This window comes from Petromyzon marinus, chromosome 31, assembly GCF_048934315.1.
Source record: "Petromyzon marinus isolate PM22_M1 ecotype Great Lakes invasive population chromosome 31, UKy_Petmar_22M1.pri1.0, whole genome shotgun sequence".
Classification (NCBI taxonomy): Eukaryota; Metazoa; Chordata; class Hyperoartia; order Petromyzontiformes; family Petromyzontidae; genus Petromyzon; species Petromyzon marinus.
Window position 1 is genome coordinate 2,185,568 of NC_133697.1, and position 14,120 is coordinate 2,199,687.

The 14,120-nt window shown below is 60.2% G+C and overlaps 2 protein-coding genes across 2 annotated transcripts; both read left to right on the forward strand.

The window, feature by feature from the left end:
* Nucleotides 1–812: 812 nt before the first annotated feature.
* LOC142929530 (histone H4) lies at nt 813–1,499 on the forward strand. The gene has a single exon (XM_076070953.1). The coding sequence runs from the start codon at nt 874–876 to the stop codon at nt 1,183–1,185; it is 312 nt and encodes a 103-aa protein (XP_075927068.1). The 5' UTR covers nt 813–873; the 3' UTR covers nt 1,186–1,499.
* A 545-nt stretch (nt 1,500–2,044) lies between these two features.
* On the forward strand, nt 2,045–3,008 carry LOC142929528 (histone H2B type 1-P-like). Its single transcript, XM_076070951.1, has one exon. It carries the CDS (start codon nt 2,241–2,243, stop codon nt 2,640–2,642), a length of 402 nt encoding a protein of 133 aa, XP_075927066.1. The 5' UTR covers nt 2,045–2,240; the 3' UTR covers nt 2,643–3,008.
* The last annotated feature ends 11,112 nt before the right edge of the window (nt 3,009–14,120 follow it).

A 14,120-nucleotide genomic window follows, 5' to 3' on the forward strand; every position in this document is an offset into this window, starting at 1 on the left:
GCTGCCGATTCTAATCTAAATCCAGATTCAAAATCGATGCATTCTTGACGAACCTCCAATTTTGATTATGTGTTGAACCTCTTCATTCCGTCATCATGTTACTGGTGCCAAATATGGTATTTAGTCTAAAAATGTATTGATTCCAGACAACTTAACTCAATTCGCCTCCTTTCGTTCGTTGCGCCTTTTCACTATTTTTTTGTTTTGTAAAATTGCGGTCCACCATCTACACTTCTCAATTAAAAATAATTTCCATTCGTAATTATCGCATTGTTTTTGCAATGTCTTATCTTCATCATTAGACCTTCTTTGCCAGTACTAAAATGTTTTTATATATATTATCATAGTATGTTTTTGATTGCATTTTGACTGCAGGTATTGTGGTTACTGCATACACGAATCATTGTAATAAGGTTTCAGCTTTGTTGCAAAAAAAGGGGAAAAAACCCTATTAAATGCCTTTCTTACTTTGGGACTAGTTGGTGACGTTCACTCAACCATTGTGTTGGAAGCCGATTAGTTAGATCTTGTTCTAGTTGAAAACAAGACCTTAGATCGATTAATCACTCCACGTGCAATCTTGCAACAGATCGCGTCCCTCTCGCGTTCGCTGCGGGTGTGCCGAAATCATTACAGTGCTTCGAAGAAGGGTCATTGCCCGAAACGTCTCATACATTTCAAGGAAGTGTTATTGACGACGGTAGAGGGTTTTTTTCGTCACAGAGTTAAAGGTCAGAGGTTTAAGGCGGAGCCATCGCGGAGGGCAGAGGTGGTCGGTGACGTCACCACGCTCCGGGTATAAAGGCGGCTGCTGCAGGCTGGGCGCGCCATCTCTCGCGAGCTTTGTCAGCAGGATAAGCAGAGTTAGTCGGAATGTCTGGACGCGGGAAAGGCGGTAAGGGGCTCGGTAAGGGAGGCGCAAAACGCCATCGTAAGGTGCTGCGCGACAACATCCAGGGAATCACCAAGCCCGCCATCCGCCGCCTCGCTCGCCGCGGCGGTGTGAAGCGCATCTCGGGCCTCATCTACGAAGAGACCCGCGGCGTCCTGAAGGTCTTCCTTGAGAACGTCATCCGCGACGCCGTCACCTACACGGAGCACGCCAAGCGCAAGACCGTCACCGCCATGGACGTGGTCTACGCCCTCAAGCGCCAGGGCCGCACTCTCTACGGCTTCGGAGGCTGAGTGTCTATCTCGCGCACTAAACCAACCCAAAGGCTCTTTTCAGAGCCACCCACCTCTTCTAAACTGCTTGCACGCCAGTGTTACCAAACCGTTCACAAAAGAAACACTTTATTAATGGGTTGTTGCTCGCCAATTCCTCGTGAGCGTGAACCGGGCTCTTCTCGTGGACGCGCGGTGGCTCGAGGTGCCGTCTGCTGCCGCTCTGCTCGGTTACGATGTTTTCTTGTTCATGTTTTTTGCGTGTTGCGGTTGCACTCGATTCAAGAGCCGAATGGCTCACAGGGCTTTACCAAATAAATGAAACTGAGAACTGAGGTTCACGCAGAGATCGTTTGCTTGTTGAGTTAGCGAATCTTCATCTGCTTCCAAATGAATGAAAGAAATCACAATATTCAAGACACGTCACATTTAACAAGGCGCAATTCTTGAACGAGTTAATACAGTACACATTTCTGGTATTTTTGCGTGAATTATTTTCAGCTGCAGCCGATTCCGATATTACGATATTACATTTGGCGCCACAATCTTACAGCACACTCGTCCTAATTGACGTAGCGCGCCAGAATGCTAATCTCCACCCGTAAAATACAGCACAACAGCGAAGTTATTTTTCCACACCGAGCGCATGTATTTTTCCAAATTGCTTTCATAAAACGCCCGTGCTGTATTAGACGAGTTGAGAAACAAAAAAAGAAGCAAAAAAGCCACGCTAAAAACAAAAACACTATACTGCATTGGGTTTTCTTGTCATCCTTTTTAAAACAAAAGCAATGCCATGGCTGCAATTCACTAATATACATGTTTGTACATTACATTGTGTTATATTCACAAGTCTTTTTTGCAGTAAAAAAATTAACGATATTAAAGTGAACATCGCGTCCGCGTTTCTCATTGGAGGCTGATGGAGAGGGATGGTACTAAAAGAGCCACTCCGCAGCGCCGCGCACTACGATCCTCTGATTTGCATCTCGCCTGCTATAAAAAGAGATCAACGCGCGTACGACAGGCACACTCGTTCTCGTCCTTTCTGACGTGCTACAGCTGTACGCGGCGACATGCCCGATCCTCCCGCATTAAAGAGCGCTGGGCCGGCGAAGGTTCCTGCCCCCAAGAAGGGCTCCAAGAAGGCCGTGACCAAGGCTACGCGCAAGGATGGCAAGAAGCGACGCCACCGCAGGAAGGAGAGCTACGCAATTTACATCTATAAGGTGATGAAGCAGGTGCACCCCGATACCGGCATCTCGTCCAAGGCCATGAGCATCATGAACTCGTTCGTCAACGACATCTTCGAGCGCATCGCTTCCGAGGCGTCCCGCTTGGCGCACTACAACAAGCGCTCCACAATCACCTCTCGGGAGATCCAGACCGCTGTGCGACTGCTGCTCCCCGGCGAGCTGGCCAAGCACGCCGTGTCTGAGGGCACCAAGGCCGTCACCAAGTACACGAGCTCCAAGTGAAGCTTCGACTCAACCATTAATTACAAAGGCTCTTTTCAGAGCCACCCACATCTCCGAACCTGCTTGTGCCATTGTTAGCAGGAGCGCAAAACGAAACTTCAAACATAGAGCACTTGTCCAGGGTTTTGACGTTGCGCGCCGATTTCTCGTCGGCGTAGACCGGGCTGGAGTCGCAGCCGGGCGCTCGGGACTCGCGGTGACGCGAGGGGCCGTCTGCTGCTGCCGAATGCAGCAGCGGCCCCGCTCTCGGTTCACGCGGACATCGTTCATTGAGTGAAATGGAGAGATCCAGCGCATTTTTACCTGTACCCACGTGAAAAAAAGCAATAACTATATATGCCACATCATATTCACCATTGATGTCATCTGCAGCCGATCCAGATATAACATTGGATATGTGGCGCCATAACCTTGCACTGCAATATATTTAATTCCTGGTTGTTACGGCAAAGCATAGTGTGAACGCGATATCGGAATAGGCGACAATTTCTCATGGGGCGAATTTATACTTCAGTGATCGTGATTTTTAATTTTTACAAGAAGTGAAATACAACCTAGTTTAAATGTATTTTCGGGCACGAACTAACATTTTGCACGTATATATAAAAGTAAGCGCCTAGCATGGATGACTCGTGCAGTATAACTGATGATGTTAGGGTCGCCGGCCCCCGGGATCTCTCCTGCCTGCGACCCTGTCCGCGAAGTACCGACGCGCCCAGACTCTCCACTAGTGTGGGAGCTGCCGCCGCCGCACCCCTCCCCAGGCGGGGAAAGGTCGTCGGGCTCCTGTTCCCCCCCCTGTGCTGTTCCCCCCCGAGTCCGGGTTTCCGGCCGGTGAGACATCACACTCGACCGCCCTGGGGCCCGCTAGCGCTTCGCCGGCACCCAAACGCGACCCTCCCCGCCCGCGCAGTCCCACGCACCAATCACGCGCGGGTAACAGGGGGGTTAAAGGTCGGAGGGTAAGCGACGTCGTTCGTGCTTGGGGGAATTGGATTAACCAAAGGGCTATGCGATGGGCATGCGTGCGAGATGGGTATCCGCTCGCAACGTGTGAGTCCGCAGCCGACGGTTTGTAGCGCACACACTCCACGCGGCGCCGCTCCACCCACGCGGCGACCACCGAGAACAGCGAGCGCACCCACGCTTCCACTCTCTTTCCACACCCTCGCAAAAACCACACCAGTCTGTTATGTAACGACCACCGCGACAGCAAGCGCGCCCACGCTTGCGCTCTCTTTCCACACCCTTTACGAGGGCTTCTGGGTGAAAACCTGTCGGCCAGGGTGTCTCCCCACGCGCTCTAATGGTGGGGGGAGTGCGTGCGTGTGTGTTCCGGTGGGTGGGGGTGGGGAGGTGGTGGGGTGGAGCAACGTCGGCCCCGTCGCTCGGGGCGGCGAGATTGCAGGTGGGCCGCCCGCCGATCGGCTCCGTGGCGGCGGCATCACATAGCCCCCCGAGGTGCCAGTCCCCGTCCCGGGTTGACTGGAGCACCTCGCCTGGGCCGCGCCCACGAGGTAACGCTGCGGGGTCCGGGGGATCCGCCCGGATCTCGTGGCTGGCCTCGTGGGGGGTGGCTCCGTCCTCGGGGTTTCCTGCAGCGGTCTCCTTGTCCACTCCAGTGGCTCCTGTCCCTCGGCACCTGGGGGCTGGGGGACAAACTCCGTGGCAGCGGGGTTTAAGGGGCGGCGTCCCCGCCGTCCTCTGGCGGGGCCGGGACGCCTCGGGGCTGGGGGCCCGGCGGGGCCCATGTAGTGCGCGAGGCCCCCGAGCACGGGTGGCGCAGGGGCACCGGGATTTCGCGGTACTCGGGCAGCGAGGTTCTCCCCCGCCGGGGCTGCCCTCCATGGTTTTAAGCGGCGGACGTTAACCACCGTTTCTCGGCCCCTCTCTCCACCCTGGATTAATACCGTCCAGGGAGAGATCTGCCGTACCACGGTCCAGGGTCCTCGCCAGTAGGTGGTCAGCTTCCCCACCTGTCCTGCCCCGACGCGAGGGGTGTGTAGCCACACCTTGGTGCCTGTCAAGAAAAGGGGGGGCTCCACGCGGGGTCGGGTGCTCTGTTCCTGTCGCCGATGCGCGGCCTCCCCTTGCGGGTAGGCCCGGTCCCGGACCCCTCGTAGGGTCTCCATCAGATGTTCCACGGGGCGACTCCCTTCCTCCGTTTGGGGTGGAGGAATGCCGAACAGCAAGTCTGCGGGTAGACGAGACTCACGACCAAACATCATTAGGAACGGGGTTTGTCCCGTCGATGTGTGCACCGTGATGGTGTAGGCGAAATGGGCGTAGGGGAGGTGTTCGTCCCAATCCCGTTGGTTTGCGGCCGCCATACGCTTGAGCTTTCCGGCCAGAGTCTGATTCATACGCTCAACCATACCGTTCGCCTGGGGGTGGTACGCCGTGGTTCGGTCTTTCTGGATTCCGAACTCCCGGCACAGCGCCTGAAACAACTCGGCCTCGAACTCGCTACCCTGGTCGGTAAGGACTCGCTCCGGGATCCCGTGCTTAAGTACATAGTGTTCCACGAACGCCCGGGCCACTACCAGGGCCGTTTTATCGGGGATGGCCACCGCCACGGGGTAGCGGGTGAAGTATTCCACCGCTACGAGGATATAGCGGTTGCCCCGGTGGGATCGTGGGAACGGCCCCTGGAGATCGATGCCGACCAGCTGGTTAGTCCGACTGACGCGGAACGGCCTTAGGGGTACTTGGTATCGTGCCGGTTTCGGTCCGCACTGCTGACAAGCGCGGCAGCCCTGTACCCAGGCGGCCACATCTTGCGTCAATTTGGGCCAGAGATACTGGCGACGCAGAGTCTCCCGAGTGCGCCGTTCCCCGTCATGGCCCCCGAGCGGGTGGTCGTGTACCAGCCGTAGCAGCTGGGGTCGCACCTGGGCGGGAACACAGATGCACTCTGGCTGGCCGGCCTCGGTTAACTCCCGTACCACCCCGTTCTGCACACACAACCGGGCATACAAACCGCTCCAGGGCCCTGGTAGGGTGCTTTTCCCCTCCCGCAGGGCCGCTTCCACTGCCGCCAGATCCGGATCCCGCTGCTGGGTCTGCCTCAGCTGCTCGTCGCTCAGGCCCGGGAAGGCGCAGCCGACGTCCTCCTGGATCCGTCCGATCGGGGCGGGGTGGTCCGCTGGGTCCCTAGTCGTGGGCCCTGCGCTCGCCGGGCGGCCGACTGGGTCCGCGCCTCCACCTGTGGGGGTCTCTGTGGCGCATACCGCACTCTCTCTCGCCGGGGGGGGGTTAGGTTCAGCGGGTTCCCGGGGGTCCGTTGCCTGTCGACAATGTCCCCCCGTGAAGCACGGGCAGGCCTCCTCCGCCCTCGTCTCGGCACACACCGCGGGTCGCCGCGATAATGCGTCCGCGTTTGCATGCGTCCGCCCCGCCCAGTATTCGATCTGCAGGTTGTACTCCTGCAGCTGCGCCAGCCATCGGGCCATCTGCCCCCGCGGTTCCTTGAAGGTGAGGAGGAACTGCAGAGCATAATGGTCCGTGCGCACTCGACATTTCCTGCCGTACAAATACGGCCGAAACTGTTTACACGCGAAGATCACAGCGTACAATTCCTGACGGGTCACACAGTAGTTCAGCTCGGCCCCGCTCAGGGTCCGGCTGGCGTACGCAATCACCCGTTCCACCCCTTCCTGCACCTGCGACAACACCGCACCCAGCCCGCTGCTGCAGGCGTCGGTGTCCAAAATAAAGTCGGTGGTAAAATCGGGGAAAGCCAGTGTGGGGGTGTGTGTGAGGTGGTCTTTAAGGGTGGTGGAGGCCGTCTGGCAGGCCTCCGTCCACTGATAGGGGTTCTTGGGGGAAGTGAGTTGGGTGAGGGGGCGTGCAATCTCGCTGAATCCCTTTACAAATCGACGGTAATAGGTGGCGAGCCCCAAGAATGGCCTTATCTCCGACAGGTTTCTTGGCTGTGGCCAATCCACTACGGCGCGTACCTTGTCCAGATCGGTGCGCACCCCCGCCTCGCTGACGCGATGTCCGAGGTACCCCACCTCGCGCTGTGCGATGTAACACTTACGCGGCTTGAGCTTGAGATGAGCCGCTCGCAGTCGCTGGAACACCTCCCGTAACCTGGACCAGTGCTCAGACAGAGATCTACTGAACACGATCACATCATCCAGGTAAATCAGGCATTGCTCCCACTGCAAGCCCCGCATCACCAACTCCATCAGCCGCTGGAACGTCGCGGGCGCGTTGGTGAGCCCGAACGGGAGTACTCGAAACTCGAATAGTCCCATCGGGGTGGTGAATGCGGTTTTTGGCCGATCCTCCTCCGTCATCTCCACCTGCCAGTACCCGGACGCGAGATCGAGGGTGGAAAAATACCGCGCTCCGGCGAGGCTGTCAAAGGTGTCGTCGATGCGCGGTATGGGAAAGGCGTCGCCGAGGGTGACTGCGTTTAGTTTGCGGTAATCGACGCAAAAACGGGTTGACCCGTCCTTTTTCGTTACTAGTACCACCGGGGCAGACCAGGGGCTCGCCGAGGGCTGAATTATGTAATCGCGGAGCATGTCCCTGACCGCCTCTTTGATCTGGGCGCGTTCGGGTGCGCCCACGCGGTACGCGGGGAGTTTTATGGGTCGGGCGGCCCCGGTGTCGATTTGGTGCTTAACGAGATCTGTGCGACCCACGTCTGAATCGTGTTCGCTGAACACGTCGGCGTACTCCCGCAGTAACCCGCGTAGCTGATCGGCCTCTCCCTTGGGGAAATCTGCCCAAGGTACGTGTACCGCGTCAAGAAGGGGGACGACCTCGGCGTGGGGAGTCGGGCCGACTCGCCAGGCCAGGTCCTGGTGGTCCTCGGGGCGACCGGGGTCCTCCGCCCAGAGTGCGAATACCGAGTCGCTGGAGTGGCGCGCGTGTAGGGGGTGCATGGTGGCTACTGTGGTGCGCCGTCGTAGTATTGCTGCGGTGCCGTGGGGGTTAAACACACGCATGAACAATCGGCCCCCATCGGCGTTTACCAACGTGGCTGACCCCACAACCCCGTACCGTTTTGCCAACTCTGGGTGAGGAGTTAGCATTACCTCCCCCGATGGTCGGTGAGCGGGGTCGGTCGAGGGTGTCACCACAGGCACCAGCATCTCGGCGAGAGGCCCGATGGTGACGGCCATCGTCAGGGTAGTGGCCACGGGTGTGAAGCGGGGGCGATTCGGCTCCCGTCCCAGGAATGGAATTGTTAGGGTCGCCGGCCCCCGGGATCTCCCCTGCCTGCGACCCTGTCCGCGAAGTACCGACGCTCCCAGACTCTCCACTAGTGTGGGAGCTGCCTCCGCCGCACTCCTCCCCTGGCGGGGAAAGGTCGTCGCGCTCCTGTTCCCCCCCCTGTGCCGTCCCCCCCCCGAGTCCGGGTCTCCTGCCGGTGGGGCATCACACTCGACCTCCCTGGGACCCGCTAGCGCTTCGCCGGCACCCAAACGCGACGCTCCCCGCCCGCGCAGTCCCACGCACCAATCACACGCGGGTAACAGGGGGTCAAAGGTCGGAGGGTAAGCGACGTCGTTCGTGCTCACTCCGACGCTTGGGGGGATTGGTTTAAACGGGTTTAAAGGGCTATGCGATGGGCATGCGTGCGAGACGGGTATCCGCTCGCAACGCAGGAGTCAGCAGCCGACGGTTCGTAGCGCACACAATCCACGCGGCGCCGCTCCACACACGCGGCGACCACCGAGAACAGCAAGCGAACCCACGCTTCCACTCTCTTTCCACACCCTCGCAAAAACCACCACACCAGTCTGTTATGTAACGACCACCGCGACAGCAAGCGCACCCACGCTTCCGCAATAACCACACCAGTCTGTTATGTAACGACCACCGCGACAGCAAGCGCACCCACGCTTCCACAAAAACCACACCAGTCCGTTATGTAACCGCCGACGATTTATTCCACCGCGTCGGCGAGCCCTTATTTAACCGAGTCAGTCGGGATCAGCGGGGCAGGACCGATCTATCTCTCGATAGTCGGCACTACAATCTACCTGTCCTTCTCCCCTTTACCCTCTCCGGTTTTGCTCTTAAGCTAAGTCCCAACTCCCTCTCTCTCTCTCTTAATCACGGTTCGTCGTCACTGCTGTCTGGTCCTCGCGGCGCGTCGATACGTCCCACGGACGTTCGCGCGGCTGGACTCGGGAGTTGACGGGCCTGGGGTTGACTCGAGTAGCCAGAGCACCTTTTTCCTTCGCCCTGACCCGCTTTATTCTTTCTACATCAAAGGGGCTACCTGGTGCCGACTCGCGGGCCAATCAGCTCGCTGGGATCACCCGCCAATCGGTAGGCCCATCTGTATCCCAGCATCCCCCGGGCCGTTGCTTTCAGCGATGTCCGCATCTAAATTTACCTGCTCAGCGACCCTCCAGCCAGAGGGCGACCCTGCTTTCCCGCCGCTCGTGGCTCTGCCCTCCTGCATATCTGCCCTGCCGACCCGTGTGCGTGAGGTGCGTACTAACCGCGGTGGCGGGGCAGCCCCGCCGTGAACATGTCATTTCTACTCAAGTCACGGCGCGCGGTGTGTGCTAGCGTCGGGGGAGACCGTCCAATTCCCTGGCCGCAGGAAACCGTGAAGATTATCCCTTTACGAGGGCTTCTGGGTGAAAACCTGTCGGCCAGGGTGTCTCCCCACGTGCTCTAATGGTGGGGGGAGTGCGTGCGTGTGTGTTCCGGTGGGTGGGGTGGGGAGGTGGTGGGGTGGAGCAATGTCGGCCTCGTCGCTCGGGGCAGCGAGATTGCAGTTGGGCCGCCCGCTGATCGGCTCCGTGGCGGCGGCATCACAAAGCCCCCCGAGGTGCCAGTCCCCGTCCCGGGTTGACTGGAGCACCTCGCCTGGGCCGCGCCCACGAGGTAGCACTTCGGGGTCCGGGGGATCCGCCCGGACCTCGTGGCTGGCCTCGGGGGAGGTGGCTTCGTCCTCGGGGTTTCCTGCGGCGGTCTCCTTCTCCACTCCAGTGGCTCCTTCTGTCCCTCGGCACCTGGGGGCTGGGGGACAAACTCCGCGGCAGAGGGGGTTTAAGGGGCGGCGTCGCCGCCGTCCTCTGGCGGGGCCGGGACGCCTCGGGGCTGGGGGCCCGGCGGGGCCCATGTAGTGCGCGAGGCCCCCGAGCACGGGTGGCGCAGGGGCACCGGGATTTCGCGGTACTCGGGCGGCGAGGTTCTCCCCCGCCGGGGCTGCCCTCCATGGTTTTAAGCGGCGGACGTTAACCACCGTTTCTCGGCCCCTCTCTCCACCCTGGATTAATACCGTCCAGGGAGAGATCTGCCGTACCACGGTCCAGGGTCCCCGCCAGTAGGTGGTCAGCTTCCCCACCTGTCCGTCCCCGACGCGAGGGGTGTGTAGCCACACCTTGGTGCCTGTCAAAAAAAGGGGGGGCTCCACGCGGGGTCGGGTGCTCTGCTCCTGTCGCCGATGCGCGGCCTCCCCTTGAGGGTAGGCCCGGTCCCGGACCCCTCGTAGGGTCTCCATCAGATGCTCCACGGGGCGACTCCCTTCCTCCGTTTGGGGTGGAGGAATGCCGAACAGCAAGTCTGTGGGTAGACGAGACTCACGACCAAACATCATTAGGAACGGGGTTTGTCCCTTCGATGTGTGCACCGTGGTGGCGTAGGCGAACAGGGCGTAGGGGAGGTGTTCGTCGCCAATCCCGTTGGTTTGCCTGTCGGCAACGTCCCCCCGTGAAGCACGGGCAGGCATCCTCCGCCCTCGTCTCGGCACACACCGCGGGTCGCCGTGATAATGCGTCCGCGTTTGCATGCGTCCGCCCCGCCTGGTTCTCGATTTGCAGGTTGTACTCCTGCAGCTGCGCCAGCCATCGGGCCATCTGCCCCCGCGGTTCCGTGAAGGTGAGGAGGAACTGCAGAGCATAATGGTCCGTGCGCACCCGACATTTCCTGCCGTACAAATACGGCCGAAACTGTTTACACGCGAAGATCACCGTGTACAATTCCTGACGGGTCACACAGTAGTTCAGCTCGGCACCGCTCAGGGTCCGGCTGGCGTATGCAATCACCCGTTCCATTCCTTCCTGCAGCTTCGACAACACCGCACCCAGCCCGCTGCTGCAGGCGTCGGTGTCCAAAATAAAGTCGGTGGTAAAATCGGGGAAAGCAAGTGTGGGGGTGTGTGAGGTAGTCTTTGAGGGTGGTGAAGGCCGTCTGGCAGGCCTCCGTCCACTGATAGGGGTTCTTGGGGGAAGTGAGTTGGGTGAGGGGGCGTGCAATCTCGCTGAATCCCTTTACAAATCGACGATAATAGGTGGCGAGCCCCAAAAATGATCTTATCTCCGTCAGGTTTCTTGGCTGTGGCCAATCTACTACGGCGCGTACCTTGTCCGGATCGGTGCGCACCCCCGCCTCGCTGACGCGATGTCCGAGGTACCCCACCTCGCGCTGTGCGATGTAACACTTACGCGGCTTGAGCTTGAGATGAGCCGCTCGCAGTCGCTGGAACACCTCCCGTAACCTGGACCAGTGCTCAGACAGAGATCTACTGAACACGATCACATCATCCAGGTAAATCAGGCATTGCTCCCACTGCAAGCCCCGCATCACCAACTCCATCAGCCGCTGGAACGTCGCGGGCGCGTTGGTGAGCCCGAACGGGAGTACTCGAAACTCGAATAGTCCCATCGGGGTGGTGAATGCGGTTTTTGGCCGATCCTCCTCCGTCATCTCCACCTGCCAGTACCCGGACGCGAGATCGAGGGTGGAAAAATACCGCGCTCCGGCGAGGCTGTCAAAGGTGTCGTCGATGCGCGGTATGGGAAAGGCGTCGCCGAGGGTGATTGCGTTTAGTTTGCGGTAATCGACGCAAAAACGGGTTGACCCGTCCTTTTTCGTTACTAGTACCACCGGGGCAGACCAGGGGCTCGCCGAGGGCTGAATTATGTTATCGCGGAGCATGTCCCTGACCGCCTCTTTGATCTGGGCGCGTTCGGGTGCGCCCACGCGGAATGCGGGGAGTTTTATGGGTCGGGCGGCCCCGGTGTCGATTTGGTGCTTAACGAGATCTGTGCGACCCACGTCTGAATCGTGTTCGCTGAACACGTCGGCGTACTCCCGCAGTAACCCGCGTAGCTGATCGGCCTCTCCCTTGGGGAAATCTGCCCAAGGTACGTGTACCACGTCAAGAAGGGGGACGACCTCGGCGTGGGGAGTCGGGCCGACTCGCCAGGCCAGGTCCTGGTGGTCCTCGGGGCGACCGGGGTCCTCCGCCCAGAGTGCGAATACCGAGTCGCTGGAGTGGCGCGCGTGTAGGGGGTGCATGGTGGCTACTGTGGTGCGCCGTCGTAGTATTGCTGCGGTGCCGTGGGGGTTAAACACACGCATGAACAATCGGCCCCCATCGGCGTTTACCAACGTGGCTGACCCCACAACCCCGTACCGTTTTGCCAACTCTGGGTGAGGAGTTAGCATTACCTCCCCCGATGGTCGGTGAGCGGGGTCGGTCGAGGGTGTCGCCACAGGCACCAGCATCTCGGCGAGCGGCCCGATGGTGACGGCCGTCGTCAGGGTAGCGGCCACAGGTGTGAAGCGGGGGCGATTCGGCTCCCGTCCCAGGAATGGAATTGTTAGGGTCGCCGGCCCCCGGGATCTCCCCTGCCTGCGACCCTGTCCGCGAAGTACCGACGCTCCCAGACTCTCCACTAGTGTGGGAGCTGCCGCCGCCGCACTCCTCCACTGGCGGGGAAAGGTCGTCGCGCTCTTGTTCCCCCCCCTGTGCCGTCCCCCCCCGAGTCCGGGTCTCCTGCCGGTGGGGCATCACACTCGACCTCCCTGGGACCCGCTAGCGCTTCGCCGGCACCCAAACGCGACGCTCCCCGCCCGCGCATTCCCACGCACCAATCACACGCGGGTAACAGGGGGTCAAAGGTCGGAGGGTAAGCGACGTCGTTCGTGCTCACTCCGACGCTTGGGGGGATTGGTTTAAACGGGTTTAAAGGGCTATGCGATGGGCATGCGTGCGAGACGGGTATCCGCTCGCAACGCAGGAGTCCGCAGCCGACGGTTCGTAGCGCACACAATCCACGCGGCGCCGCTCCACACACGCGGCGACCACCGAGAACAGCAAGCGAACCCACGCTTCCACTCTCTTTCCACACCCTCGCAAAAACCACCACACCAGTCTGTTATGTAACGACCACCGCGACAGCAAGCGCACCCACGCTTCCGCAATAACCACACTAGTCTGTTATGTAACGACCACCGCGACAGCAAGCGCACCCACGCTTCCACAAAAACCACACCAGTCCGTTATGTAACCGCCGACGATTTATTCCACCGCGTCGGCGAGCCCTTATTTAACCGAGTCAGTCGGGATCAGCGGGGCAGGACCGATCTATCTCTCGATAGTCGGCACTACACTCTACCTGTCCTTCTCCCCTTTACCCTCTCCGGTTTTGCTCTTAAGCTAAGTCCCAACTCCCTCTCTCTCTCTCTTACTCACGGTTCGTCGTCACTGCTGTCTGGTCCTCGCGGCGCGTCGATACGTCCCACGGACGTTCGCGCGGCTGGACTCGGGAGTTGACGGGCCTGGGGTTGACTCGAGTAGCCAGAGCACCTTTTTCCTTCGCCTTGACCCGCTTTATTCTTTCTACATCAAAGGGGCTACCTGGTGCCGACTCGCGGGCCAATCAGCTCGCTGGGATCACCCGCCAATCGGTAGGCCCATCTGTATCCCAGCATCCCCCGGGCCGTTGCTTTCAGCGATGTCCGCATCTAAATTTACCTGCTCAGCGACCCTCCAGCCAGAGGGCGACCCTGCTTTCCCGCCGCTCGTGGCTCTGCCCTCCTACCTGCCTGCTGACCCGTGTGTGTTGTGTGTGCTGTCTACCCGCGGTGGCTCGGCAGCCCCGTCGTGACCATGTAATTACAACCAAAGTCACGGCGCCGCGGTGGGTGTTAGCGTCAGGGGGAGACCGTCCAATTCCCTGGCTGCAGGAAACCGTGAAGATTATCCCTTTACGAGGGCTTCTGGGTGAAAACCTGTCGGCCAGGGTGTCTCCCCACGCGCTCTAATGGTGGGGGGGAGTGCGTGCGTGTGTGTTCCGGTGGGGGGGGGGGGGTGGGGAGGTGGTGGGGTGGAGCAATGTCGGCCTCGCCGCTCGGAGCGGCGAGATCGCAGGTGGGCCACCCACCGATCGGCTCCGTGGCGGCGGCATCACATAGCCCCCCGAGGTGCCAGTCCCCGTCCCGGGTTGACTGGAGCACCTCGCCTGGGCCGCGCCCACGAGGTAGCGCTGCGGGGTCCGGGGGATCCGCCCGGATCTCGTGGCTGGCCTCGGGGGAGGTGGCTCCGTCCTCGGGGTTTCCTGCAGCGGTCTCCTTCTCCACTCCAGTGGCTCCTCCGATCCCTCGGCACCTGGGGGCTGGGGGACAAACTCCGCGGCAGCGGGGTTTAAGGGGCGGCGTCCCCGCCGTCCTCTGGCGGGGCCGGGACGCCTCGGGGCTGGGGGCACGGCGGGG

What these genes read in the sequence shown, in the direction of transcription:
- LOC142929530 (XM_076070953.1), top strand. Translation starts at nt 874, where the DNA reads ATGTCTGGACGCGGGAAAGGCGGTAAGGGGCTCGGTAAGGGAGGCGCA.
- LOC142929528 (XM_076070951.1), top strand. Translation starts at nt 2,241, where the DNA reads ATGCCCGATCCTCCCGCATTAAAGAGCGCTGGGCCGGCGAAGGTTCCT.